Source organism: Episyrphus balteatus, chromosome 2 (genome assembly GCF_945859705.1).
Source record: "Episyrphus balteatus chromosome 2, idEpiBalt1.1, whole genome shotgun sequence".
NCBI classification, from domain to species: Eukaryota; Metazoa; Arthropoda; class Insecta; order Diptera; family Syrphidae; genus Episyrphus; species Episyrphus balteatus.
Genome location: NC_079135.1, coordinates 9,405,603 through 9,432,644, shown reverse-complemented (window position 1 = coordinate 9,432,644; position 27,042 = coordinate 9,405,603). Strand labels below are relative to the sequence as shown.

Below are 27,042 nucleotides of genomic sequence, written 5' to 3'. Positions count from 1 at the left end.
TTTCCATTACCGGAAGCGCAAAAAATAAATCCTCGTGATGATAAATTCAACCTCCTCATGTTCATTTTTCAGTTTTCTTCTTTTTTTTAAGCGTGTTACATAATTGGAATACCTAAACACCCCCTTAAGGCACTCTTCTTATAACTTCGTATACAATGATGATGACGATGAATTTCAATCGAAGATCATATCCATAAAAGTCCACCTGTTCAGGTGGCTGGCTAGCTGGGCAAGTTGAAAGTTTTTTCTTCATCTTTTGTCGGAGATCGGATGAGAGATGAGATGAGTTGAGCGGCGGTAGTGAGCGTGCACAGCTCTTAATCGATCCTGCTCGTTGATTTGCATGCAATCGATGATGGTGCGCAATGGCGCAAATACTATAGAAGTGAGGTGGAATTTATTGATGAGCAAGAGCAGCATGCCAAACTAAAAAAAAAATAATAATAATTCCTCTCAACCCACTTTATCCATTACAACTGCATGCATAGTGGAGACCTGGATGTTATAGAGGTATTCCTGGAACGCGTTCTTTTAGCGCTCGCACACAAGATCACCATTGGGACTCTATTTTGTTTTGTCAGCAGCAAAGGCGGACAGGACAGGAGTGGTCATCGCCTTGAGGTAGTAAAATTGTTGTCCACCGTATATAGAAGAAAAAGAAGATGAGCATGCAAAGTTGATAGTATTATAGTTAGCCGCGGTGGTGGCGAAGGCGATGCATGTGGCGACACTCGAAGGAACCATCACCGATATAATTTTAATAATAACTTCGTAAGACTATCAGGTAAGGCGAACGAGAGTGGAACAGAAGCAAGATCAGTGGAGTTAAGAGAGAATTATCTAATTCGACCAACATTACAGACTCAACTATACTCACGCCTTTTTTATATTTGGCCCACCCAGAGGTTTTATTAGTTTTTCTTATAACATCAGACATGTTGTGCTTGGCAAAAAAAAGCGACCATTATTATTTATTTGTTAACATTAAGTACAAAATGTGTCTTCGGCAATATGAGGAACAAGAAAAAGAGTTGTTTTCGAAAACTGAAATTGAGTTTCATTAACGTATACATGTCTTTTATTTTAGTTCCCACTTTCGAAACTGTCTATACTGTCGATAGTGATTTGTTGGCAACCGTGCGCTCAGAAAATTATTGTTTGTATAACAATATAACAGTTTAGTTCACATTTTCTTTTTCTTTTATTTAATTTAAAATAAAATTCTACTTATACATTCTGTTGTATAACAGTTTAACGGTATAGTAGTATAATTACTTCTATTTTTATAAATATAAAGATGGATGCGTTATAGAGATCAGTGGTGAGATTTACTCCTACCAAACCCATTTTAACTCCAAGGTGTCATTGTTCAAGATCGGTTCGATACTGCTCGTTGTATAACAGTATAATAGTAGAAAATAGTTCAATAGATGTCATTATTATTAATGACAAGGACCACGTCGCAATTTATATATTGTATCGCGTTGTGCATAAACAAATATTCTGTATCAAATTTCTAATTTAAATTGGCTATTGTACAAGATTTCAATGTTTGACAGGAAAAACAAAACCGTTAAAAATGATGTACCACACAGATTGTGCTGGGAAACAGTCCAATTTTTTGCCAATAACGCTATTCTCTTGGCAATCTATAAAAATCCAAATCAATAATTTTTACTTCTCCATCAACGTTGTCATCTTTAATGCCAAAAAAATTGAAATTTCTGACAAAAAATTAGCAAAACATGCAAATAATTTTATCTTTGTATCTTAAAGTTTATTTTATAATTTTGCAAAGTTTTTTTTTTTTTTGTTTCTGCTCGTAATTCGCACGTACAAACGTATGTTTCTCATTATATTTTTCTTGTTTTTTTGTGAAAATTAGAACCATCGTCCCAATAACGACGACGCGACGATGGACGCCTGACGCTGACCAAACGACCGACATAATGACGACGCGCGACAAACACCGACGCTGAAAATTTACGAGTACATAATTCTCCAACCTATTGGTAGGTTTTTCTCAGAAGAACTTATAAAAATTGACGATCGCATGATTTATCACAAGTTGAATATATTGTATGGATAACATAAATGCTTACGGGAGTTTATGTAGCGTGTGTAATCAATTTCGAAGATGAAAGTAAAAGCTATCTATATCTATAAAATTCGCACAGGCATAGAAGATGATTTTTGCCAGTTTTTATGGTACATTAGCATTAGATGTGACTTGGTTGTCAGATTTTGTGTTGATTCATAATCAGATAAGTAATAAAAATAAAGGCGGGACACACTGCCCGGCTTTCGTTGTGTTGCTGCTACAATTTGGCAGTTAAAGTGTGAAACAAAATCGAATAAAAATAGACTTTTAATTTTCGAAAAAAAAAAAACGAATTAGTTCGAATGTCATCGAGATTGTTGACAAAGTGACAAGTGTGACGTGTAAACGCATTTATTTCGAAACAAAATGTCATTTAAGTAATTGGATTTTTCCCTGTTCCCTCTGAGTGCTGTTATAGATAAATTATAATTTAGAAACAAAGTTTTGTCATTGTGTCAAGGCCTTAAGAAAATTAAAAAAAGTATTTTTGAAATAAAATATGTTGTCCTGACAGAAAAAAAAATGAGTCAATGACATAAATAAAAATTTTTACAGTACGTGCAAACTTCAAAAATAAACGTCACCCATTAAAATGACCACACCAATGACATATCAATGATCATCTTTTATCCACGTATCCGTTTGTTCCACTTTATGGACCTGAATTTTCAATTAACTTAACCCAGAGACAGAGAATAGTGATATTCGCATTTAAAACCTCCTCTATGTATATGTAGGTATGTATTCGAAATAAAAAAAACTTTATTTTTTTCATACTGTGAGTTGTGTTCACGTCTGTCAGATATGTCTGTGATGAGATTATATCACACGACAAGTGCGCCGCGCACAGTGCCATATGGTGGCGCGATTCATTTTTTTTTTTGCAAGGTGAAATTTCCATGATCTGTATGATATACTGTGCTACGATGATGGAAACAAATTTCACTTTATCGGAATATTCAAGGTAGAAAATGAGTATATGTATACAAAGTAGACAGTAGATATGTTGCAATTTATAAAAAAAAAACAGTTAGTTTTTGTGAGTCCGCAAATATTATGTTAACCTCGAGCTTCTATCAATCTTATAGTTGATCGATCACTTACACAATCCACCACCCAAAACAAACTTGCACTCACATTTTTTTTTGCAAAGATGGATGCGCACAGTGACAAACGAGGGTGAAACATGGGAAAATGAAAATGAATTCACCAGCGCAGCACAGCGGTAAGGCGCAGAGTGTACGCGCACTGGTAATAACTCTACTATACAGTGCCGTACCGTAGTACGGATGACCTTCATTGAAACGCGTTTTAAGCCAGACACACACAGCGCTCTCAGCGCACAGGAGCATTTCACATCTCTAACAGTATCTCTATCTGTAAAGTTGGTTGGGTTGTATGATACTACGTCTTTTCTTGTCGCCGCCAATTGGAGCTCAACAACTACACTAAAGAGATCGTTTTGATTTCACATTCAGGGTTACCGTTGAGTTAAGTTGAAAATACTATGCCATTATGGTTTAAATATTGTTTAAAATCAATAAATATGAAATTATTACACCTACGATCCACAATTTGTTTCACATATGGAAGTTGTCAATTGAAATTTGGCATCTGTCAATTTTTACATTTAGTTACTATGCGTTATTATCTGCTAAAAAACTACTCCATCTAAATGAAAAATTAAGAGAAAACTCTTACGATTCACAATCTGTTCCACAAAAACATGGAAACTCAAACTGATAATTGAAGTTTGACATTTGTCAATGTGGTTTTTAATAAGTCATCGTGGAGTCACTTATAAAGTTTTCTGCTAAGCAAACACTTTTGATTAAAGCAAAAATGAATGCGTTCCACAGCATATTACGACCTTGTATAACAGTTCTTCCATTCGAATATCTGTCTCAGAAACTGTTATACAAGTTCGTAATTAAAAAAAGAGTTTGTGGATTGATTTTCCTAGCAAGTTTATAAATTTTTATTTAACTGTCAAATCATTTTGGAATGTATTCAAATATAACAGTTTTTTTTTAATACAATCAAAAGCAGGATTTTACCAATAGGTAACCCTGATTTTTAGATTTTTACTATTCACTTGTTAAACGTTATTGTCCGACCAAACATGCTGCACCAACAACAGCATCAGCAGCAAGCAAGCAATAACAACTAACTCTACTACTCTACCACCAACCAAGTAACAAGCCATCAACCGGTAATTGTATGGCGGTTGGGGTTTCATTACCCAGCTGCTGCTATTGCTGCTGGTGCATTAAAGTATCTGATGTAAGAAATCATGACATAAGCGCATAGAGAGACGGTTCTGCATGAGATGCATGAATTCAAGGTGTCAGATTAATGCAAAAAAAAAAAAATAGTAGTGACCAAAACAAACGACGACCACGGACGCTATACGATCTATGTGATGTTTATATTTGTTGTTGTTGTTGCTGGGTAGTTTGGTACAACATTTTCTAGATTCTCTTGCAGGCATCCTTTAAAAAACGCCCAGGATAGGAACCTCTGCGCAAGACATCACCAACAAGGAGTTCTCCAAGCAATGCCAGGAATGTTGTTAAAAATTTCCCATGGCGCGTAATTAGCATATGTTAACTTCTCCTTAACCACTTTGGTATCCTTCCTCCCCCTGCCTTAAAAAAAGTTATAAAAGAAGTCAGACACACACGGCAATGGTAAAGTGGAATTCCAATGGAGTTACACGGTGTCTAGATGCAGTATCACATGTCGCCAAATGAACAAAAAAAAAGCAAAACAAAAAAAAACAACGAAGCCCCAAAACAAGATCTTTATCATTTTGATTATTGATTACGCTGCCATTGGAGTGCAGGGTAATGTTTGTTGCAGTACCTCTGGGTGATCTCACATACGGTCTGGTCACACGGCCAACGGGCGGTGGAATGTAATAAGAAAAAAAATCCTAAAATTCCATAGAAATGTTCCAGCATACACACAAATAAATGATATAAGTTATGGGAGTTTTTTTTTTGCACAACCGGTAGGCGGCGCGATAGTCGCATAGAAGATTGCGCTTAATTTCGTGAGAATGACAATGAATTGCGTTGCGTTAAGTCTGTGTGACTTTTGATTTGCATACTCGAACAATTCTCGATGAGCATGATCAAAAACAAGGTCTAAAGGAAGTCAAGCTTCCAGTCTCTAATTGAGCAATCAATCAACAATTAACCTGTGAATGTCAGTGTTTACAGTGTTTCCAAAGACGATTATTATTTGTTGTTGTAATCATGTGAGAAGGAAAAGGACAAAGTCTTACATTGGAATGGAGTCTCACATAGAACTCCAAAAGTAACACAAAATCGCCACTGACAAAATCGTCTAATGTAAACAGTGAAGAAATTGTGTTGATGTTTAGTTATTTAGTTTTCGACCGGTGAATTCATTTCAAGCAAACAAGTCCGACCTCGGTCCGAATCCGCTCCGCCTCAGACGGAGCTAAGTCCGACTTCTGCTCAGAAATGGGTCCGAAGGCGGCTCAATTTAGCATGGAAATTATAATCACCGCGGAGCCGATTTTATATGTATTGTTTTTTTCACCACGATTTCTCCTTCGACTTTGTGTTCATACACAAAAAGTTGCAAGTGTGTAAGTGCAACCCCGTTTTTCTCGGTCGGAGGTCGGAGTGTCTTTTCTGAACTCCGTTTTCTTGCTTGAAGGGTTAGGTCCATCATCTGTCAATGATGTCTGGTTTATATCGATTTAACGTTTTCTTGGAGTTAAAAAGTGGCGATTCACCTGGGGATCTTTTTTTCTGGCAAGAAATAAAGAGGTAGGGATTGTGCAATGCAATTTTTTTTGTGGAAATAAAGCAAGAAAGTTTGACACTGAAATTAGTCTAAACTTCAAGATTTGGTCAAGAGTCTAGGCATTATCTAATAACAATTTGCATTCATAAACAAATGTTGCTAAAGTCATGACTCATGATCCAAAAAAAGTGTCAAGTTTCTAGATCTTCCTTGATTATGCGCATAATGTTGCTAAGAATAATGACACTAAAGCTGTCAAATTTTATGCAGAATATAGAATTGTTTCGTTAAGTCATCTTAAAAGAATGTATTCTTGTTTCTAAAATAAATAATCCTCCCACCTTAATGAAATGCCAAAAACTTGATCTTTTTCAAAAAATTAAATTCCTATTATACCAAAAGCCTTTGGAATTTAAATAAAAACCCTGACTCATTTCTTCTCTCACATAGAGATATAAATAACTCATCTTTGGATATAAAATGCAATAAATATATGGAAAAAATATTATAAACATCCCAATAGCTTATTCAATTTTTAATGAATTTCCAATCAAATTCCAAATGGCAAACTGGCAGCTAATTTCGTAATTTGTAATCATGGAATCTGTCATCGTAAATTAACAAACACCCCCGAAAATGGAACAGTCAATAACTAACGAAGCACGTTTTCTCACTTGCCACTACTTTACTAGCATTTTGTTTGCTGTTTTTTTTGTTTTTATTTCAGAATGTTGCATTCATGGTGCACACAAATTTAGCTACAATAATGGGCCTCTGTTTGGCTGTCCTGTTTTGTTGCTGCTGTTGCAGCCAAAGCTACTTACCACCAAACATACCATTTGCAACCCAAGACCAAACCAGCAACCAACAGCAGCAATCACAGCATAAATCAGTTTGTGTTAAGTTGTATCTGCGCCGCACAAAACAAAGTTCCCATGGATGGTTTTTGCATGATGGACGTTTTCTTCAAGTCATTGTTTTTGTTTTTTTTTTGTCTCTTTTCTGGTTAATGTTGTCTCTTTTTGTCACATGGTTTTCTTTGAATTGAAACAAATTTTAAGTCATGACAGACTTGGCGGTGAGGTTGAGATACATGTTTATATGCATAACCTCCCAAATAAGTATTTAAATGTGAATTATGTTTCGAGGCCTTTTTTGTTGTATTTTTGTTTGTATTTTATTTTGATTTTCATTGAACCTTACCGGCTGCTGTGGATGGATTATGCATTTAGCCTAAAATGCTAGCAATTCGCCGCAATGCATAGCGCACTTTGTCCATTGTTTGCGTGATACTTTGATACGCGTATACCAACTTTTCTGACTGGTTGGCTGAGAAAATTCACACACTCAAGTTGTCAAATGCTGCTTGTGCCTGGGATACCTGGTCTATTGGTAATGTGCACGCAGACGTATAGAGTGTGTGACTTACGCGGTCTTTAATAGATTTGCATGTTAAAACGTCAGTTAGCGCTAGTCAGTTATTAAAAACACTTTTTCTTTCTTTTTATTTTTTTGTTTTGAATGTGGAATATGGTAAAGTGACTTTTGGCGGAGTGCGTCTTGAGCAGGAGTTCGAATTGGCTTACAGATATTGGCGGCGGCATTAGCATTGACAATCAGTATGTCTTGAATGCCAAAGTAATGTATATGTCTTGATTGGTAGCTAGCTGCTAGCAAATTGAGTGATTAATCGTGTAAGTGTTGGAACGTAAAGTAGATAATAATGAATTAGGTCAGTTTTGTTGTTTGGTTGTATATTGATGCCAATAAAAAATTTAACAGGTACATAATTTGGGGAATTAGTTTTTTTTATTCAAGGTTTTTTTTTAGACTTGTTAGACTAATTGGGATGGTAATATGATAGTGGCGCCACCAGTTACTGAGAGGTATAAAATGTAATAGAACAACTTTTGAGGTTGAGGTCATTTAAACATTTTGGAAGGCTTGGTTTTGACAGAAGTAGGGTTTCTTTTGTAATGGTAAACTACTTATGAGCAAATCAAAAGTAAATCTAGTTCGACAATTGACACATGATCTTTCAGCTCGAGTAGCTATAATGGGTTGTTAGTTACTAGATTTTCTACTTATTTATTAGTCTACCATCTCCAAAGAAACGCAGCCATTGTTGCTAATTGTATTTATTAGATAGATTCAAAGCTTGTTTTAAAGAAAGAAGAAAGTCTCTCATCGCCATGTGACAGAAAATTGACGTTTAAGACGTCATAATTCTCATGGGCGAACCTAGTCAATTTCAAACGAAACTGGTAAACCTCTGGAAAAACTTGGAAAATATCGGTGAATCTCCGGCAAGTTCGGTAAATCCGAGCCAAAACTGTCATACTATAAATGTGATCGTGGTAAATCTGTGTCAAATGTATATAACAGTTTCAGGGGCGTTTTTAAATTTAAACAGTATTTCATTTTTGATTTTTAGAAGAAAACTTAAGACTTGATTGCAATAAATACGCATAAACTGTCAGATTGAACTATTAATTTAACCTAAAACAACACCAGGAAGCACAATAAGTTGATACTTATAACAAAAAAAAAAATGACTTATAAAACACTCAAAAACAAAGCTTCTGTCTCCATCTCCATCCATGCGCCATCGATATAACTATAATGAATACATCTCTCTAGAAATCATGTACACACAATATGAAGCTATTTAACCAGACCTAGCCTCCAGTTATGTGTTCGATTGTCGGACAGTCAATCACCCCGTGTGTTGAGCCGTTGTCGTTGTCGCCGTCACACATTTAGACTTTTATATTTTCGCAGCAATTAACAATAAACAATCAAGTCCATTGATTCCAATCCAATATTATACCCCCAGCATCTCATCACCATCATCATTTATCTTTCCTTATAGCGTTACACCAGAGAGAGCACGCGGGTATACATTGAGTACTAGAGTACTGGTGTATATTTTAAGTCGTGTCGGTATAAACATACATACAAAACACTGTAGGTAGATTTTACTGAGTATAGTGAAAATAAAAAATAAAACAACAACCCCACCCCCTCAATTACAAACACTGCTCGTCAAAATATAGGGATCAAATAAATCCACATGGTTAGCCGCTTGCAACTTGCAGCAGTATACACACGCCTGCCAAAGTCATTAATAAGTTTACACTTTTCACTTCATATACAGGCATTTATGGTGATCTCAATTTTTACCTCCGTATCGGATCGAATCGGAAGCTGTGTGAAAAATGAAAATCCCTGAAATTGAAACATTTTTTTACGACGACTATATTCAGGCAACAACGACGATCGACGAATATATTAGTGTTGCCAACCCAGGTGATTGAAATATCTTTTTATCCAATAAATTGCTGGACGACTGACATTTGTTAAGCTGAGTCCACACTAGGTTTAACTTTCCCACAGTTGCTCAAATGCTGTTTAAACAGTTAAGAACATTTGGAAGCTTAAACTCCTCAATTTGTTGATGTGGAACATATGTGGAAAATCTTGATTTAAGGATTCCTTGAACTCGTTTCCTTTTTGTCACATAGAATATAGATGTTATACTGTTGTGGAACTCGTTTACTTTGTGTAAATTAAATCTAAATACAAAATAGTATGAATTCGAAATAATACGTTCCACACTGTCGATTTCGAGAATGTCTTAAGTTACTAGTACTTTTTTATTTTTTAAATATACTAGATTCATCAGAAAATATATTTATTTCCAACTCGACCAAATTGTGGAACACATATTAGTTTGAAAGGTATGTGGATCGTAAGTGAGCAAAAGTTTTTCTCCGAATATTTCCTTTCACTTCAAAATTTTAAGGCAAAAGCTGGCAATCTTGACATAGTAATAAAATCCAAACAACTATTTCACACAAGAAAGGCATCCATCGAATTGTTTTGGCTGTTAAAATCTGCCAGCCAAAAAGCAAATAAAATTGAAAATTTCGTCGTCAATTCTGGGGGCCCATATAACGAGTATATTTTGCGGCGTCTCATTATTTTTGCAATCCGATACATCAAATAAACATTTTGTCGATGAGATATTTTGTTGGGTGGTGTTCTGGGTTGGCAGAAAAAAATTTAATGGTTCCGAGATCTATGAGGTGCACACAACTATAATTCTTTATGCGAAATAAGGAAAAATCATAATTTTTTCATATCTCCATACATAGACTTGGCATTTATTTATGTGCCTTTGAGTTAATAGGATTGTATACCACCGACCGACTGCCGATAGGTATAGGTAAAAGTGACAAATTGCAATCTAATGGAATTACACTAGCTTGGCCTTTTGCTTCCTATATTCTCATTGTAATACACTTCGTATCTACTACTAGAATGTGTAGCTTAGCTTGTGTTTTGTTTTGTTTTCTTATTGTCGCGGACATTATTCATTAAAGTTGAACACATTGCATTGTGTTGCACATGCAACAAAACCGTCACTGATGGTATTATATAGTGAATGCAAAATTGTTACCGGTATTGGTAGCATGTGAAATAGAAATTGAGACGTGAGAAAGGTTTCGCTTAAGGTTAGGAGAAATTAAAAATACAAAAACAAAGCAAAGAGAGAAAACTGTACCGCTACTTCTCTATGATGTCAATAATACAGGTTACTGACTCTTTTGTTTAGAAAAAGAACAAAACAAAGTTGGATTAAATCTGAAAGAAACTTTGAAGAGTTAATTAGAACAAAATTTAGTACATGCTTTGAGCTGACTTCTTACGACATTCTCAGTTATTTGCTCGCACTCGCATGTGTGACCCAATGTTTATGAATTATCACATCCTCGCAAAATCGCAAATACACGTCTTGCGGCTTATTATATCTAATCGCAAATGTGTTATGATCAAGGTAATCATTAATATATTTGCGATCAAAAAACTCGCAAATGTATTTGAGGAAAGAAAAGATACAGATGCTATCTGAATTTTGCATATCACACGCAAGCTGTTTGCGAAATGTTGCGAACTGCATCAAAAAGTATTTAAACGATTAACGAGTTAAGTTCAATCAACACATTGTTCTTATTTGACCAAAGAAATTGATGATGTTGCATGAAACAAAAAATAGGTAATAGAATAAGTCAATATTTCTAGAGCTTAAAACATGATACCAATGATAGCAACATGTTGCCGTAGTTTGGTTAGAGAAACTCAATGATATCTACAAGTAAAGAACATTCAATTAGATTCTGTATTCACTATGTTTCCAGAAATAAGTTTCTAGAATGGCGAACTCTCATATTACATCATGATACTTAGCCCAGCCTTGAAACCTAATATGTTGCCGGTGAACTAGACTTTTTTTTGTTTATCAGTCTTGATGTGTAACGATTTGCAACATGTTGCTAATAACTTTTTCCTGATTCATGTGTATTTTGTTTGAAAAAAAAACCCTTTAACTGATCGACAGAAAGCATTTAAGTTTAAATAAGAGTAATAAGAAACAGCAACATGTTGCTGAGAATTGAGTATTGAGGTAAATTCCATAAAGTTGATTTACAACATTTGCTTCACAAAATTCCATTAAACTAATTTTTCTTATACATAACTTCTGAATAAGAACTCGTCCAAAGCTTGCAGTTTCAAGCTCCCAATTTACCTACATTCGCAATCTTAACAAAAAAAAGTTTGCAGCTTGCTATCTTAAATCATTGCACTCAAATCAACATTCCATTGCATTAAATGTATAGTATTTTGTAAAACAAATTAATATTCTCTGCGATAGCTTCAAGCAAAACACATTTTATCGCTTACAACAATCTCGACAGGCAGTTGTCCCATCTCGCGCATCAAACATCATAATTATAATCATGATTCATGAACACACTGATCTTTTGCATCTGCATCAAGTGCGAGAACCCTGTTTGACTTCGTTTTTTTTTTTGTCGTTACTTTGACTATATCTAGATGCATTTTCAGGGCATCATTGTGAGGCTGATGTATTCCAAATAAAACATTATACAAAAAATGAATGCATCTTGAGAAGATATACATATTTTGTTGTTGTTGTTGCTTAGGCTTATATTGTGAATTAAGGAAAAAGGAGTCGTCTTTTTTTCGCGCGATGTAATCAGGCCGTATTCTTTTACATAGATATATTTCACAGCCCATCTGTCCATACTCCCCATTAAAGATCAGCTTTTCCCAGATAGGCTTCTATACTATATGGTGCTATGTTTGTGTCTATACACAACTTGTTTGTTTTTTTTTGTTGTTGTTGTAGCGTTGATGTAGCTTTGCCATTTTTATTTATTTGTATCTTACAGTGACCAAACTACTAGTTCTTCTAATCGCCATGATAAAATATGAGAGAGCGTTAATCGACATAATTTTTATAAAAGAGAATCCATAAGTACATAATTACACATATATAAATAAATTATGTACCTATGTGTAGTGTATACAATGATATTGATGAGCATGGGTACTTTTTTTGCTTTGCAACATTTGTATTTTTTCTGTGTGTTCGATGGATGTATCACCTTTTGTTGTTTAAAAAAAAAGTTACTCAAATTAGTCACACATGATTGAACTAAACTATTCCGCACTTTAAAGTGAGAAAATCAATTTGTGTGGGTGTTTTTATTTCGAATAAATTTTATTGTGTTGATTATTTAATTGGGCGCCATTTAATTTGGGTTTTGTTTGCAACATAATGAAATGCTGATCATTTAGTTGATTGACTTTTTAATTAATGATTGACTTCTTAATTAATGAATAATAGTAAATGCTTTAGAGTTTTTCCAAGGTCAATGATGTAGATGGTAGTTAAAATAATTGACCAAGCCTCTAAGCAATTAAAACAGACTAGATTTTAGGAATTTTAGTTATTTAAACAGCATTTTTCAGCAACATTTATCAGATTTGCTGTCCAAGACTATAAAAACAAGATTTTGGATATGATAACTTTAAATTTATCTACGGTCGGTATCATTAGCTACATTCTTTTGGAGGTGTTCAACTACACATATAAATCTAGTACAAAAACTGCACATTTCTATATACGAGTATTGTTTTTAGTACTAGATCCACTAAATAATCATCAATGAATAGTCTATCTCCTCCAAAAGGAACGCTGCTTATTTTTGAAATCATTTATTTAATAGTAGCAGATGCTGAATAACAAAAGTCGAAAATTAGATAGAAGGTTCGTTATTCGCTTCTGAACGTTTCTGTTAAAATCAACAAGTTTCCATGGTTAAGTCAACCAGTTCCATTGGTTGAATTGACTTGATACTTAGTAAAGTCTTAAAACCAGCTGAAAAATTTGAAAGATCATTCCGTTAAAGTTCTTTTTTCATTTGTTATCAATTTCGCAATTTAATAAAAGTGTTATACAACTTAACGAAACGTTATTTTCAACCATGAATGTGAAACCACATATGTAAAATCAAAGTCAAAGGAGCACTTACTCGTAAGTGGTGGCATGATTTTTATCAAAAAATAAACAATATTTTTACAATTTACTATTTTTCGTCAAGTTTTCGCCCACTTCTAAAAATTTTAAATTACTAAACAAAAAGTTAATATTTCTTAAAGACAAACAAAATATATAGGTCACTGTCTACACATCCACCCACTATATAGCTTGAGTGCCGCGTTAGTCGCTACTTGTCTTGCTCAGGTGAGTTTAACACATAGAAAAATAAAAGTTTATAATTAGCATCCTATTTCCATGGGGACTCGTGCGCTTCTTAAAAGACATTACTCAAAAAATGTTCATGCAAAAATCAAGAGACATTTGCCGCCACACCGACCGTCACCGTTGTCGTTTGCCGCCCGCCGCCGCATTTTTATGATGCGAGGAGGACCACTCATATCAACATGTGAAAGATGAAAAGAAATTTGAATCCGCGCACTCATCACAGTGAAAATAGCAAAAAGAAATGCTTCGTTTTCAATTAAAATACATATACACTCACAGTCTAAGAAGTAGGTACTTTTTCAATATTTTTCGGGGAACAAAATAAAAAAAAAAATAAATAATTTTTCATTTTTATATATTTTTTTTTCTTTTTGAGATGTCTGGGCGGCTTTAGCTTTGGCAGACTCATCAGGTGAGAATATTCATCATGCAAGTTTTCTGACTCTCTGAGGTGTTGGTTTGTCATTACGTGTATTTTTTTTTTTTTGAAATGTTTCCAAAAATACGTCTTGGCTGACTTGGTCAATATGATCCCAACCCAATAATCATGAAAAATTGCTTTTTCTACTTTATTACCGCACAAAATGTATACAATCTTATAATGTCAACAATGTTGCGAGAGTATATTTTTCATTTGGTTAGAAATAAATAAAAAAAAAATGATTTTCTACGAAACCCATTGCGTAATCGATTTTTGAACAATACTTTTGACTTCTTCAAGGATTGTTTTTATTTTTGTAGTAGTTCACTATTCAAGCAGGTGTGTGGGTTTTAAAAAAGTGACATTGGAATGCAAGCAATGCACTGCACTTATCTGTCAAGTGGCAATCGATCAGAAAAAAATACAAATATATTTAATGATTTGTTTGATCATATTTGGCTAATCGATGTAAAGCAATCTTTAAAGCTTGTTTAAAATTCAAACGCCCTCGTTTCCAGAGAGATTTAACTTAAACGTGGTCACTGTATACAAGTTGTTGGCTATCTCAGAACCATAATAGATTTGATCAGTAATCAAGATTTTTGTTGCCAATTTTGTAATTAAATTAAATTAATTGGTTAATGCATTATTTCAGAATTGTATGCATTTTTTAAATTTAAACTTATTTTAATTGTTATTTAAATTATACAAAAAAAATTCTTTGAGCCTGGAAAGTTGAAGTATAGAGTTGACATTTAGTTGAATAGAAGTGTCAAAACTAAATTTTCAGCCACTAGAATTTACCGATCAAGATGACATTGCCCTCTTTACACAAAGCTAGACAAATGAGATTATTTATATTGTTATACTCTTACTATTATAAATCATAAAGTATGAACGCAACTTCATCTATATCAAAAGAATGTGACAGATTATCCCCTTCTACTGGTATACTGTTATACAGACAATTGTACGTTGGTATCTCGATCGTTATAAAATGAGAGATATGGATAAACTGCTTATAGACAGATTATCGGCTTAAACTGTTATACTGACAATTATACCAACACACATTAAAATCTCACTTGTCAATAAAGGAAAGGTATGGATGGACTGTTTATAACACTTTATTAATTCCAATTTGTTATAAATATCCACTATCTAGTGCATTATCAAGATAAATGATCATTCTAATGCTAGCGGTAGGCTAGATAAAAGTTTTGTTAGTGATCTGAAATAGAATGCACATTCTTTTTTAAAAGTTTTTAATCAAAAGAATACGGTGCAAGTAAAAAACCATCAGCAAATTCTAATTCCCACTGACATTTAAGGGAGGCTCATAATCACCTGTCAAAATATCAAAGAGTGTTGGATTGGAGTGTTCCAGGTCTAGTTTGAAGCTATCCCTCTATTGAACTTCTACTTGGCTTAATGTTATAACATTTTGACAAGTTAGAAGTTAATTGAGGCTTGTTTAACTGTCATTTTCGAATTTTGACAGATGAACTTCTCGAAAAAAAAGTCTAAGGTTAAGTAAAAAATAAGCTTATTGTGTTTGAACTCTTTCACCCTATTTACGCATAACAATTGTCCATTTTTATATACTTCAAAACCCATAAGAAGTTACAACAACAACGAAAAACATCAAGAAAACAATCACACGAAAGGTAGTTAAATTTACATCGCACAGTAGACGCGACACAGGTTGATTTGAAGTCTCCTTTTTTTTAACATCTGGATAACATGTGTGGCTACATGTTTGTTAATTCTTTTAATGTTGGGAAAATACGTGCCACTGACTTGTAATCGTTAAAGGCACGTAATTTTATTTTATTATTATTATTTTTTTTTTCGTTTTTGGTTATTGTTGGCGTTGTCGGCAATTTAAAGGTCAGGTAGAGTAGTAGAGTATAGTATAGTGGGCGCGTGGGAATGTTTTTATTAAATATTTTGTGCGCCATTGCAATGAGAGACGAGAAAATATTTAATTGGAGAGGTGGTTGTAGATGTTGACTGAGAATATGACTTTTCAACAGGTTTAAAGTCTTAAGGTATATATGATCTCTTTATGAAAAGTAACAAAAAGCCGCAGGACATTTATGACCGATCACGCCTGCGGAACACATTTTATGTAGAAGAATACGTGTTGTCAACAAAGGATCCAATACCATGTATCTAGTACCTTTTATAGTGACAACGGAAATTCTCTTTGGTCGGTGTGTGGAAGTGTTTCGGAAGAGAGTAGATTGGGGGTTTCCGTGTTTAGCGAAAGAAGGTTTTTCATTAGAGTCCTTTAAATCGACATCAATGCGCAGGCTTGAAAGAAGATCAGGGTTATTCTTTTCAGGTCTTAAATACTTAAAAGATGTTCATAGCTCAAAAAATAAAAAATGCCTTAATAATAATTTTGCTTCTATAAAATCCTACAGAAGCAAAAAGAGTATATGTAAAGCTTTAAAGAAGCAAAATTGTCAGTCGGGTGAGTAATAGGAATCGAACAAGCATTAAAAATGTTTCCAACATGAGCCATTTCTGTATTTATGTATCAACACAAACTCACAATAATGTATTGCTAATTTTTGCTTCCTAAATCGATTGTAATTTTAAACAGTTGTTAGTCTTTATTACTTTTGTCTTAAATTTCACAAACATTAGCCAAAAAGTATATAAAATTCGCAAATCGTGTGCAAAAAAAAAAACGAAACAAGAAATAAAGAAAAGAACACTTTAATTCTTTTGCATAAAATAAACGTACGCGAGCGATGAGTTCAAAAATAGACCAACGTTGAATCCAGCAAAAAACGAATAGATTACTTAAGGCAGCAACCATCAGCATTTATCCAGAGAATCCAGCCAACAACCCACCGAATGGAGAAAATAGTCCAATGTTTCGAAAATGCTTTAATGTTTTTTGCTTTTTATTCTGACTGGAAAATACATTGACTTTTCTTCTTGGCCATTTTTGAAAGTACAGCCAGTACAGCAGAGTCAACATCAGACATTCAGCCCCGGCGCGCCTTCTGTACTGTACAATAATGACAAAGAAAATGAGACGAAAACCAAGTCGAAAAGTATATATATATATATAATTCTTAATCGTTTCTTTTTGTATCTGTCGTCTAGTCATTCTTAAGATGTTTAATTTTTTATTTTTTTTTGTACTCATCTCGCGTACAGTAAAATTGTATTTTTTTCTTATTTTGATTTGGGTAAATTTTCCAGCCAGCAAACGTGCAAAAAAAAAAAAAAAAACAGCCCGACCCACCGATGTGTTGTACGTCTATTTGAGAGTGTTCTCGAAATATAATATTCTTGGAAGTGTACTGAAGAATGAGTTAGTTAACTGAATCTTATGGCAAGCGGTATAGCAAAAGATGTATAAACGCATCGAGTTCGTAAATTGAAGCAAATCGAATCTACGTTCTATACCTGAAATAGATATAGGCGAATATATATTTAGAAACGCGCAAAAATTGTGATGTGAGTGAGGATCGTTGAAGAAGAAACAGACTATAAGGCTTGTTGCCAAAATGTGCGCTTTGGAAGATGATAATGGTCTTTTGCGTGATGATTGCTACTTCTGTCTATAGATACCTAATTTTTTTTTTAAATGTGGATCTTATTTTAAGCAGTCCTGATCATTTTTGATGGGAAGATAATAATTATGATACTAAAGAAGTTACAGACTTGTTTCATAATGTCATTATAATCTGTGTTTTTTTTTTTCAAATTGTTATACGCTTAGATGCTTAGACAGCTGCGATATAAATTCAGTGTTTAGATTTTTAATCTCTATAAAACACCGATTGGACTAATTGTGGTTGTATAGTGTATTATGGTGTTATATACAATTTCAATTAAAAACTGTTATACTGTGAAAGTACCCCAAAAAGACTATGTCGAGGCTCTATTCAATCTCTTTTAGTTTTTCTCTATGAGATGTACGCATCAACTCCTCTTGGAAATCTTGGAGGACCACCGAATTTCCATTCCATAACAGTTAAACAAAATAAATTTATAACAGAAGATGTGGAACGTAAGCCTTAAAACTTCCCAAAATCGAGTTTTCTTTAGCATTTCATCCCAGGATCAGAACTAGTAAATTCTAGAAGTGTTTGACCATATTTTTAAATCAAAAAGTAATACAATCCACAAATAATTGCCGGAATAAATGAATCCATTATGTATGTCACTTTTTTTAATGTGATAAATAAGCACGTTCCACAACATGTCATGGTCCTGTTAACCAGATTCAATGGATATGAAACAGAAGGAAACGCAAAACTTTTAATTTGTTTATTAAGGTGCTTTAAATGAATACGTTCCACAAAGGATAACAAGCTGAATAACCAATTTACGAGTATGTGATCGGAAGGAAAAAGTGCTTGTGTATTCAAAAACATAAAATTTGTCAGCCAACATTAACGGAGAAAAGAAAATTTGGAATGTATTTCTGAAGCTTTCACGCATAGACGCATCGTTACGGAAAAAACTGTCAACCTTGGTTTGACTGTCATTGTTCAGTTTAAGAGCTGTAATTTCGGCTGTTTATAGGTCAGATATATGGATTTAAGGCCTACTTTATGTTTTGACTTGTATAACATTATAACAGTTTACAAAAATATAACATTAACAAGAAGATGCATCAAAGTGTTTTGATAATTTCAATTTTCGGGTTCTAAAATTGCTTCCTTTCTATTTTTCTTACGTAATTTCAAACAAATCTACATGAATGTTATGCATTATGTCTTATAATCATTGCAGATGCAGGAAACCGGATGCAAAACTTATTGCCTAAACTTTAAACTGACAGAAATTAGTTATGAAAAGACTTATGGTTTGTTTAATGAAAATTTTTGTACCTACTCCTTAATTGTTTTCTTTCTTTTTTCTCTTTTAGTTGTGCTAAGTTTAATAGTAATGTATTTTTTTTTTTTTTGATTTTGTTTGTAATCAAAGGTCAATCGAAAAGGAGATGAAATTGAAAAATACCGCACATAAATTTATATTCATTCTCGAAATCGCGGGTGTGTGGAATAAATTATTTCGGTCTGGTGAGTATTATCGGAGCGTGAAGTTAGCGAAATCAAAAAAAAAAAAAAAAATTAAACTCAACCTAAAGGTGAGTACATTACGAATGAAAAAAACAAGAAGAAAAAGAATAAGAGTATTACAATACAATGTACAGCACCTATGTTTCGTGATGTGTAATACATACAATAGACTTTTACAAGAGTGCATGCATAACATACTTACATACCAGTATCTATATGTAAGTATTTTCTTGTTTTTTTTTTTTTATTTGTTTTGTTTGTTTTTATTCATAACACAATTATAAAGCCTGAAAAAAAAAAATAATGCGTTTTTATATCCATTTTGTAATTTTGTCCATCTTCTTACTTTTTTTTTTGTGTATATATGCGTGTTTTGTTGTGGTTCATTGTTACATGTCTACATGTAAGCACATTGGTGTATATGTGTTAAACATTATCACATCGTAAGGATCTTAAGCGTTTCTGGCCTTCATATAAATATACTTGAATAGTAATTTTGCATGAATTACATTATACTCGTAAAAAGAAAAGAAAAATCTGGGTTTGTTTTTATTTTTATATTTTTCAATTCTTTTTCCATTCTCATTCTAATTGCATATTAATTAAGGAAGTGCACGGTGATCAAATTAAATAATTCATCTTGGGGAAAATCATTGTTTATTTCTGTATAAAGTACGAGTACGAGCACCTAGTGGCTTTTGCTTAAAGATAGGTAGGTACTTAAAGCAAAATGAGATTTCTTTTAAACAGTGTGTTCTTTTTTTGATGACTGCAGTCAATTAATTGACTGTAAGTCATTTAACTTATTTTTAGTCTTTTTACTACACTACTTAAGACATTTGTGTTAATCTAGTACAATTTTAAACATAAAACTGGCTTATAATAAGGAAATAGAAGTAAACCAGACTTAAAACTGACCTAAACCGGGGAATTATTTAACTGCAGTCAATGGCCGCGTTCCTTTGGAGGTAGTAGACTAGTCATGAGTAGGTGATTAGAAGATCTAGTACTATAATTTTTTTCGAGAAGATAGAATATGTGGTTGGTGGTGCTAGATTTTTACTCAAGAGTAGTCTACTACCTCCAAATGAACGCAGCTAATAAATCACAATCAATTAAATGATTTTTTGACTCGATTTAACTACTGAACGCAATAACTGGAAGTATTCAACGCTTTGGATCACTTTGGCGAGTTTCTAGGTCAATTAAATTGAATTTAAATAAATTCATAGTGATAGTTAAATTTCTAATGTCTCCAATATCATTACGTCCTAGACACCACTTTTATTAAAACTGGTATATTTTAACTATAAATTGAACATGATTCAAGTATTATTAAAATTGACAAGCTGAGATGCACTCATTTAATTTTTTTCTGCAAATGGTAACACTGTAAATACACTTCCATCTTAATGAAATAAAATCAAGAGGAACATATATTTTAAACAATTTAATTTATCTCTCTCATTCTGTTCCGACCCAAATAATTTGAACTCATAAAAATTATAAAACCACAAAATTGACGTTCCCACACTTAAGCCACACATTTGCTTGCCTTTCTATTATCTTTTGATGGTCTTTTCCAACCTCCTCACTTAACTGTCGTTCGTTGGCATCACTGCCATCGAACGACCGCCACCGCCTTCTTCCTATCTCTTTAATTGTCAATAATATTCAACAAATCAATAAACGTCAAATCAAATGCATCTCAATCCATCCAATTCGACGTTCATTTCATCTGCCAACTGCCTCTGCCACTTGCGTTTCTGTTCTGTCTTATGGCTTACGAACGTTTCGGCTGGTATATGCCTGCTGGATAGATTGATTATTGGTTGTTGGATTGTGTGTGCCCCTTTAAAATGATTGCACGCTGCCCAATATGCCCATATGCTACTGCTGCTGCTCATCTTAGGTCAGCCTCAAGTCTTAGCCGCAGCTAGCTCGAAGAAAACAGACGCAGCATGAAGATGCGGCAGCGGCAGCAAGAAGCAACATCCAATCCACATCTTCATACATAACAAGAAGCGTTCTACACAACACAAACAGAAATTGATTGCCACTTGAACTGCAGTGGCCGCAGTGTTAATGTGTGGCAAATTGATCGCTTATGTTTTCATTTTCGATAAATTTCAACATAACATCGCGCACCGAGAGCGTTTTTATTATTATTATTATTTTTTGTTGTTGTTGTTGTTTTCTCATTCTCATTCTTTATTTTTATTTATTTATTTTGCGTCCGACATTTGTGGTGGCTATTGTGTTGTTGTTGGTTTGTAGTTTATACGACCGACTACGACAACGACGACGACGCTTTTGTATCCTATATGACTGAGAATTGGTGACGGAGGCGGCAGTGGCGGCGGCAGGCGGTTGCGACTGCGGCACAAATGTGTTAGCCAAGTGGCGCTTTGCCATGATAGATAAGACAAGCGTTCATTCATAGTTTCGATTGGAGTAGGTTTTTTCCGCATAGAGAATGACCGTTTTACGTCAATTGACATATCAAGGGTGTGTACTGTGTACGACAACATGACTATGACTTACGGGGTGTTGTATTGTATGGTGAATCTATCTATTTTATCTTAACGAATTGGACGACCGACCGACGACGACACGACAATGAGTGAAATTCTATCTGGCCCTTTTTTTTTTATTTTTATTTTCTAAATTCTTTGAAATGTATGATGCATTGATGCGATGTACTTTTTCAAATTAAGGTACAATACGGTATACAAGGGAAAGTAGGTACTTTTATATAATATGGGTTTCAAAATGCATTAATACGGGTATCAATTCAAATGATATTTTGAAAATAGTTGAAAGCGTTTCAAAACGTAGTATAATTGTTTTTTTTTTTTTACAAAATGTGTGGGTAGTTTTAAACATTTTAAGTTTTATTTATTTTTGGGCAGCCCACAGTTTCCAGAGTATTTTTTTTTTACTTTTCATCCACACATTGGACAGACACTTAAGGGACTATCAAACTAGTCATAATTCTGATCTCTGATTGGAAAGCTGTCAAACAAAATCCTTCCAATTTAGACAATTCTATTGGAAAGTTGACTGGAAAGTTCATTAAGAAATACCACCCTAACTCAATTTATATTCAATTTCCGTTAAGAAAATGACGTCGAACACGTTCAGCAAACATTAGTCAACAAAATTTTCTGAACAGAAATTTAGTAAGATGTGTACGTAAAAAACCTTCCGGACTAACTTTCCAGTCAACTTTTCTTAAAAAATGCGTAAACTGGGAAGTTTTTTTTTATAACCAATGAATAACCGAAACATGACTATTGTTTTAATCTCAAACGTTTCTGAATCTGCCCGTTGATTTAATATTTCGTTCCTAACATTTCCATAAGGGTTAACAAAAAAAAAAATTATTTTTATGGAGTAAATAATTGATATTTTCACGAAAATGGTTCCCAAAAATTGTAAGGCGAGTGCCAAAACTTACTTCAAGACCGGGTGAAAACCTGTGAGATGCTGTTTTTGACACAATGGAAGAATTGAACATCATAAATCAAGTCGCTCTAACATACAGGTGTCCTCTTGAAAGCATAAGCTGGTTCAAAAATGTATACCTAAATTTCGGTAACGCAAAAGACGTAGGTATATTGCTCATAATGCTGTCATAATACAAAAATCATGAATTTTGAGTTATTAATACAGAATTTATTAAAATGAAGTAATAAAGTAATAATTTTGCTACATTTAGGCATTAATTTTTAGTAAAACTTCTAGGACATCAACTTTATAATGAGCCCTAAATACCCACCTAGTTTCAAAACAGCAGATTCCATCTGGATTAAAAGCGTTTATGTGTTCTTTCCTTTACTTTCGAATGGCCAAAAAGATATTAACGTTTATGTTTACATAAACTGTCTCTTTTCAAAAGTAATAAAGTTTACTACATAATTTAATAAATCTACTACTTTTATAACGAAAATTAAATAAACGTCAAAGATTTCATTGTTTCATGTAACGCATTTAAATAAATCTTTCATTACAAATTTTAGTAACAACGTAATAATATCCTAATTTCAACTACATAATTTAAAAAGGCCTTAAAGGTAAGCCTTGAGGCATTCCAACCAATAATAAATAGTAAAACCCTTAACTGAAAAAAAATGCATTAAAAATTCAGTCACAAAATTCAAAGCTTAAGCATAACTTTCTAAAATTTATTGTTCGATGAAATTTGGCAGAAGATTACAAAAACAATGTCATTTCCTCAAGATCTGAGCTTTTTACAAAGATAAATAATTTTAACAAGCATAACCAAGGTCGTGAGAAAATAATAAAAAAAAAAAACAAAAAAAAAATCAAATAAAATAAAAACTTAAAAAAACCAATGACCATAAAAAAAATTTGCAAAACAATAATATTCACCAAGTCTCATGATGAAAAGCATAAAAAAATATTATAAGACTTGATCTCCCCGATTTGCAAGCAATAAAATTAATTATGATTCCCCATCAATAAATCTTTTTTTAATATATCAGGTGATGTAACAATTAGCAAGTGTGTCCGATCACAACCAGTTCATCACACTCACTCCTATTGACAGTCAAACAATATAAAAAACAAACAAACAAAATAAAACTTTCAACTCACCATATTTATCGCTCACAGCTTTTTTAACCGCCTGAATAACGTGCTGTGTTTTTCGAATTGGCTGGCCCAATATTGTAAAATTACTGGAATCGCTTTGTTGCACAAACATCACATAAACCCTGCCCTGTTCTAGCTCATCGCCACGCACTAGCCCACGCGGTCGCAAAAACTCCCGATAGATGTCGCATTCGGCGCTCGAATTGCGATACGCGAAATTAAGTCGCACATATTTCTGCAACCGAAATCCAATTTGCTTCTTAAAGACCTCTTTTACATCGACGGTGACGGAGAAATTCGCTCGCCGATCGCGAGTCATCGAGATGATTTTACCCTCGAAGACGGTCGGTGCTTCGAAAGCTAGTTGCGCGGGATCTCGAGCTGAACAATAGCGACGCGGTCGTTTACGATTGTGATGATAGTTGTTGTTGTTGTTGTTGTTTTTGTTGTGATGTTTTTGATGATTGTTGTTGTTGTTGTTAAAATTGGTGGTATAGCTGCCAGTGGGTGCGTTCCGAAGGTATCCAAGTGGAACCCCTGAAGTTGCCGAATCCCTCCGACTACGAGCCGCCAGCATCATTGTCCGGTTGCGAGCTTGTTGCCGCAACAAAAGTCGCCTCCTCTGATGCTGATCGAACTCGGTTAAGGGCGGCAAGGATTCCGGTGGCACATGATAAGCTGTAATCGCATATCGTTGCACTGTCGACGAGTGGGGCAATACGGTATAGGGTACAGGACTTTGCCTTTGACTGGGACTCTGACTGTCTGCCGCCACCCGAACTGGACTGTGATAATTCGCATTTGGTTGGTTGTTGGTATGTCTTCTTAATTTATTGCTTCTCCTACTATTACTACTACTAAAATCGTATGCATTCTTAGTTAAACTATTTGATGCATAGGGGGCGTTAAAATTTATTTGACTATTTGCATTTGGAACATTGTGGATTCTATTGTGGATGCTATCTGTGGCTGATGCTGCTACTGCGGTGGTGGCTTCTTGATGGTGGTTGTGGTGATGGTGTTGATGGAGGTGGTGGTTATTATGGTTATCGTTAACAGGAGCTCTAGCTCTGGCATTGTGATTTCTTAAATCACTAAATACTGCTAACGGATTATTATGATGATTATTATAACTATTTAAAATATTATTTTTATTATTGCTTATAATGCTACTACTTAGATTACTACTAGTTGTTATGCTGTCGATGTTTGTATTAAGTAATTGTTGTCTATTGCTATTACTGATGATGGGGCTCGAACTTGAGCTCGAACTCAGTCTATCCAGCCACCAGTTGAAGCTATTGCTATCTGATGTGGAACCTATCTGCTGCTGATGTGACTGGGATGATGGTATGGTGGATAACCGCAGGGCTGGGTCTTTCGTCTTTGTATTTATTGGCAGATGCATACTTGTAGCTGCATTTGGGCAGTAGATTATTAGTAATAGCATTGTGACTATAGCCGATAGCCACAAATAGGACATGTGATACTTTAGACTCCATTTGCGCAATTCTCGCGCATACATGGCGTCCTGTGTGAAGCCACCCCCCGTTTCAAAGTTAAAATACAAAAAATCCACTGTTTTTGTGTTTGTTTTTGATTGTTTTTCAAAACCTATTTTGGTTTTTATTTTCGAGTTTTCGAAATGATTTTTCAAAAGATTTTTTTTTTTATGATTTTGTTTTATGTAATCCTTTTAACAAGCAGTGACCTTGTGCCACTTAGTAATATCTCCTAGAGGGCGCTCCAAATGTACTATATCACGGGTATGTGTAAATTGTCGCAGAATATAATTGGAATCGTGCCGATAGATGATCTTCATTGTTACAATTTAACCAATTTTTATAAAAATATAAAAAATTGTTCAAAAAGATGACGGGGATATCCTTGAAGTGTTTTTCTGTTTGTTTCAATCGAAAGTTTGACAGTTGAGTAGTTTTCGTTTAGACAACATTTTTTGTCACTAGGGAGGTGTTTATGATGAGTTTTTTTTATTAGGTTTAATCGAAAAATATGAGTATTTTTGGAGAGAATCAGGTGTTTCAGAGTATTTATGGGGTTTTTGAAGTATTTTAATAAATTGTTATTGATTTTTGAAAATGAAAAACGAGTTTTCTAACGTTTTTGACTTGTTTTCGAAGGTTTTTGACAGTCAATTTGTGGGTTTTATGTTTTTTTAAAACTGTTTTTGAAAATTTTATCCAAGAATGAGTTGGAAAACGGTATTTTTGAGTGTTTCAAACACTTATTTAAGGGTTTCTGACCTATTTCAACTGTGTTAAATATATTTTGAATGATTTTCAACAACTTGGCTGCTATTTATTTTTCAAAAAACTGTGTTTTTAACCGTTTCTAACGTAGTTTTCACCGTTTTTGAGAAATTATTTTTAGTTTAAAGTAGCTTTTAACAGTCCATAGACTTAGAAAATCACTTTTTCTCCGTTTTCGAGACACAATTTGATAAAAATACACTATTTTCTTCCTCGGCACTTCTCAAAAACACAAAAATATACTTTTTTTCTTCACTATCACTTTGAGTTGGATTTTTTTTTCAAATTCGTTAAGAACACACAAAAAAACTATATAAATTATTCTTATCTTCTCTCACACGCGATGGGAAAGATCTGTAAATCGACGTCGGGTAAAAAATATATTAAGTACTCGAGATGCGCGGATGCGTTTGAGTTTGCGTTGAGCGGAGCGAGCGCGTATTTCGTTACTAGAAGAGAAGTCGTCGATTATGTTTTTACAAAAAAAAAAAAAATAAAATCTCTCTCTATCTTTTTCTCACATCTATTCTGGGTGTATATTGAGAGGTGGTATTGGAGATAGTAGTAGTATTTAATTGTTATAGTATTGGTTTTGTAATAATTTTTATACTAAATACACATAAATGGATGGATACACATGAAGATGTAAATACTTCATAGATACACTTCTTCTTCTTCTTTTTTTTTTTTTTTGTATTTTTCTGATGATGGTGATGGGCGCTGAGATGCGAACGCGGTACAAAAACGACGAGATTTTTTTGGGGGCTGCTACTGTCTGTTGCCGCTACTACTGCTGCTCCTCAGCGGATTGCTACTATTTGACTATACTGTCTTGGACTCTTTGCCAGACACACTCGTTTTCTAAATTTAGCCGGGAGTAATTATAAATCGACACAAAACGACTACGGAGACGACGACTATACGAACGAGCACGGTAGAAAAGTAGAAAACTCAACACGACGAGAATTGAAAAAAGCACCGTTGATGATTTTTCTATCTAATTAATTTTTTTTTCTTCTATGAAAATTTTTTTTAATGATAAAAAATTTTATAAGAAAAAGCACTTTTTTATGAAAAAATAATGCGTTTGGTTTTTTTTTTTTGAGATTTGAAAATATATTTTATATGATCTTTTCGAAAATTATTGTTTTTTCTTTCGAAAA

The 27,042-nt window shown here is 33.8% G+C and overlaps 1 protein-coding gene across 1 annotated transcript in view; it reads right to left on the bottom strand.

Annotated features, from left to right (window-relative positions):
- The window catches only part of LOC129908964 (protein vein), an 82,212-nt gene extending 55,585 nt beyond the window's left edge, over positions 1-26,627 (bottom strand). Inside the window, exon 1 of the mRNA XM_055985816.1 lies at positions 23,613-26,627. Coding sequence (XP_055841791.1) covers positions 23,613-25,134 — 1,522 coding nt within the window. The 5' untranslated portion in view covers positions 25,135-26,627. The remainder of the gene's footprint in view (positions 1-23,612) is intronic.
- Positions 26,628-27,042: the final 415 nt, after the last annotated feature.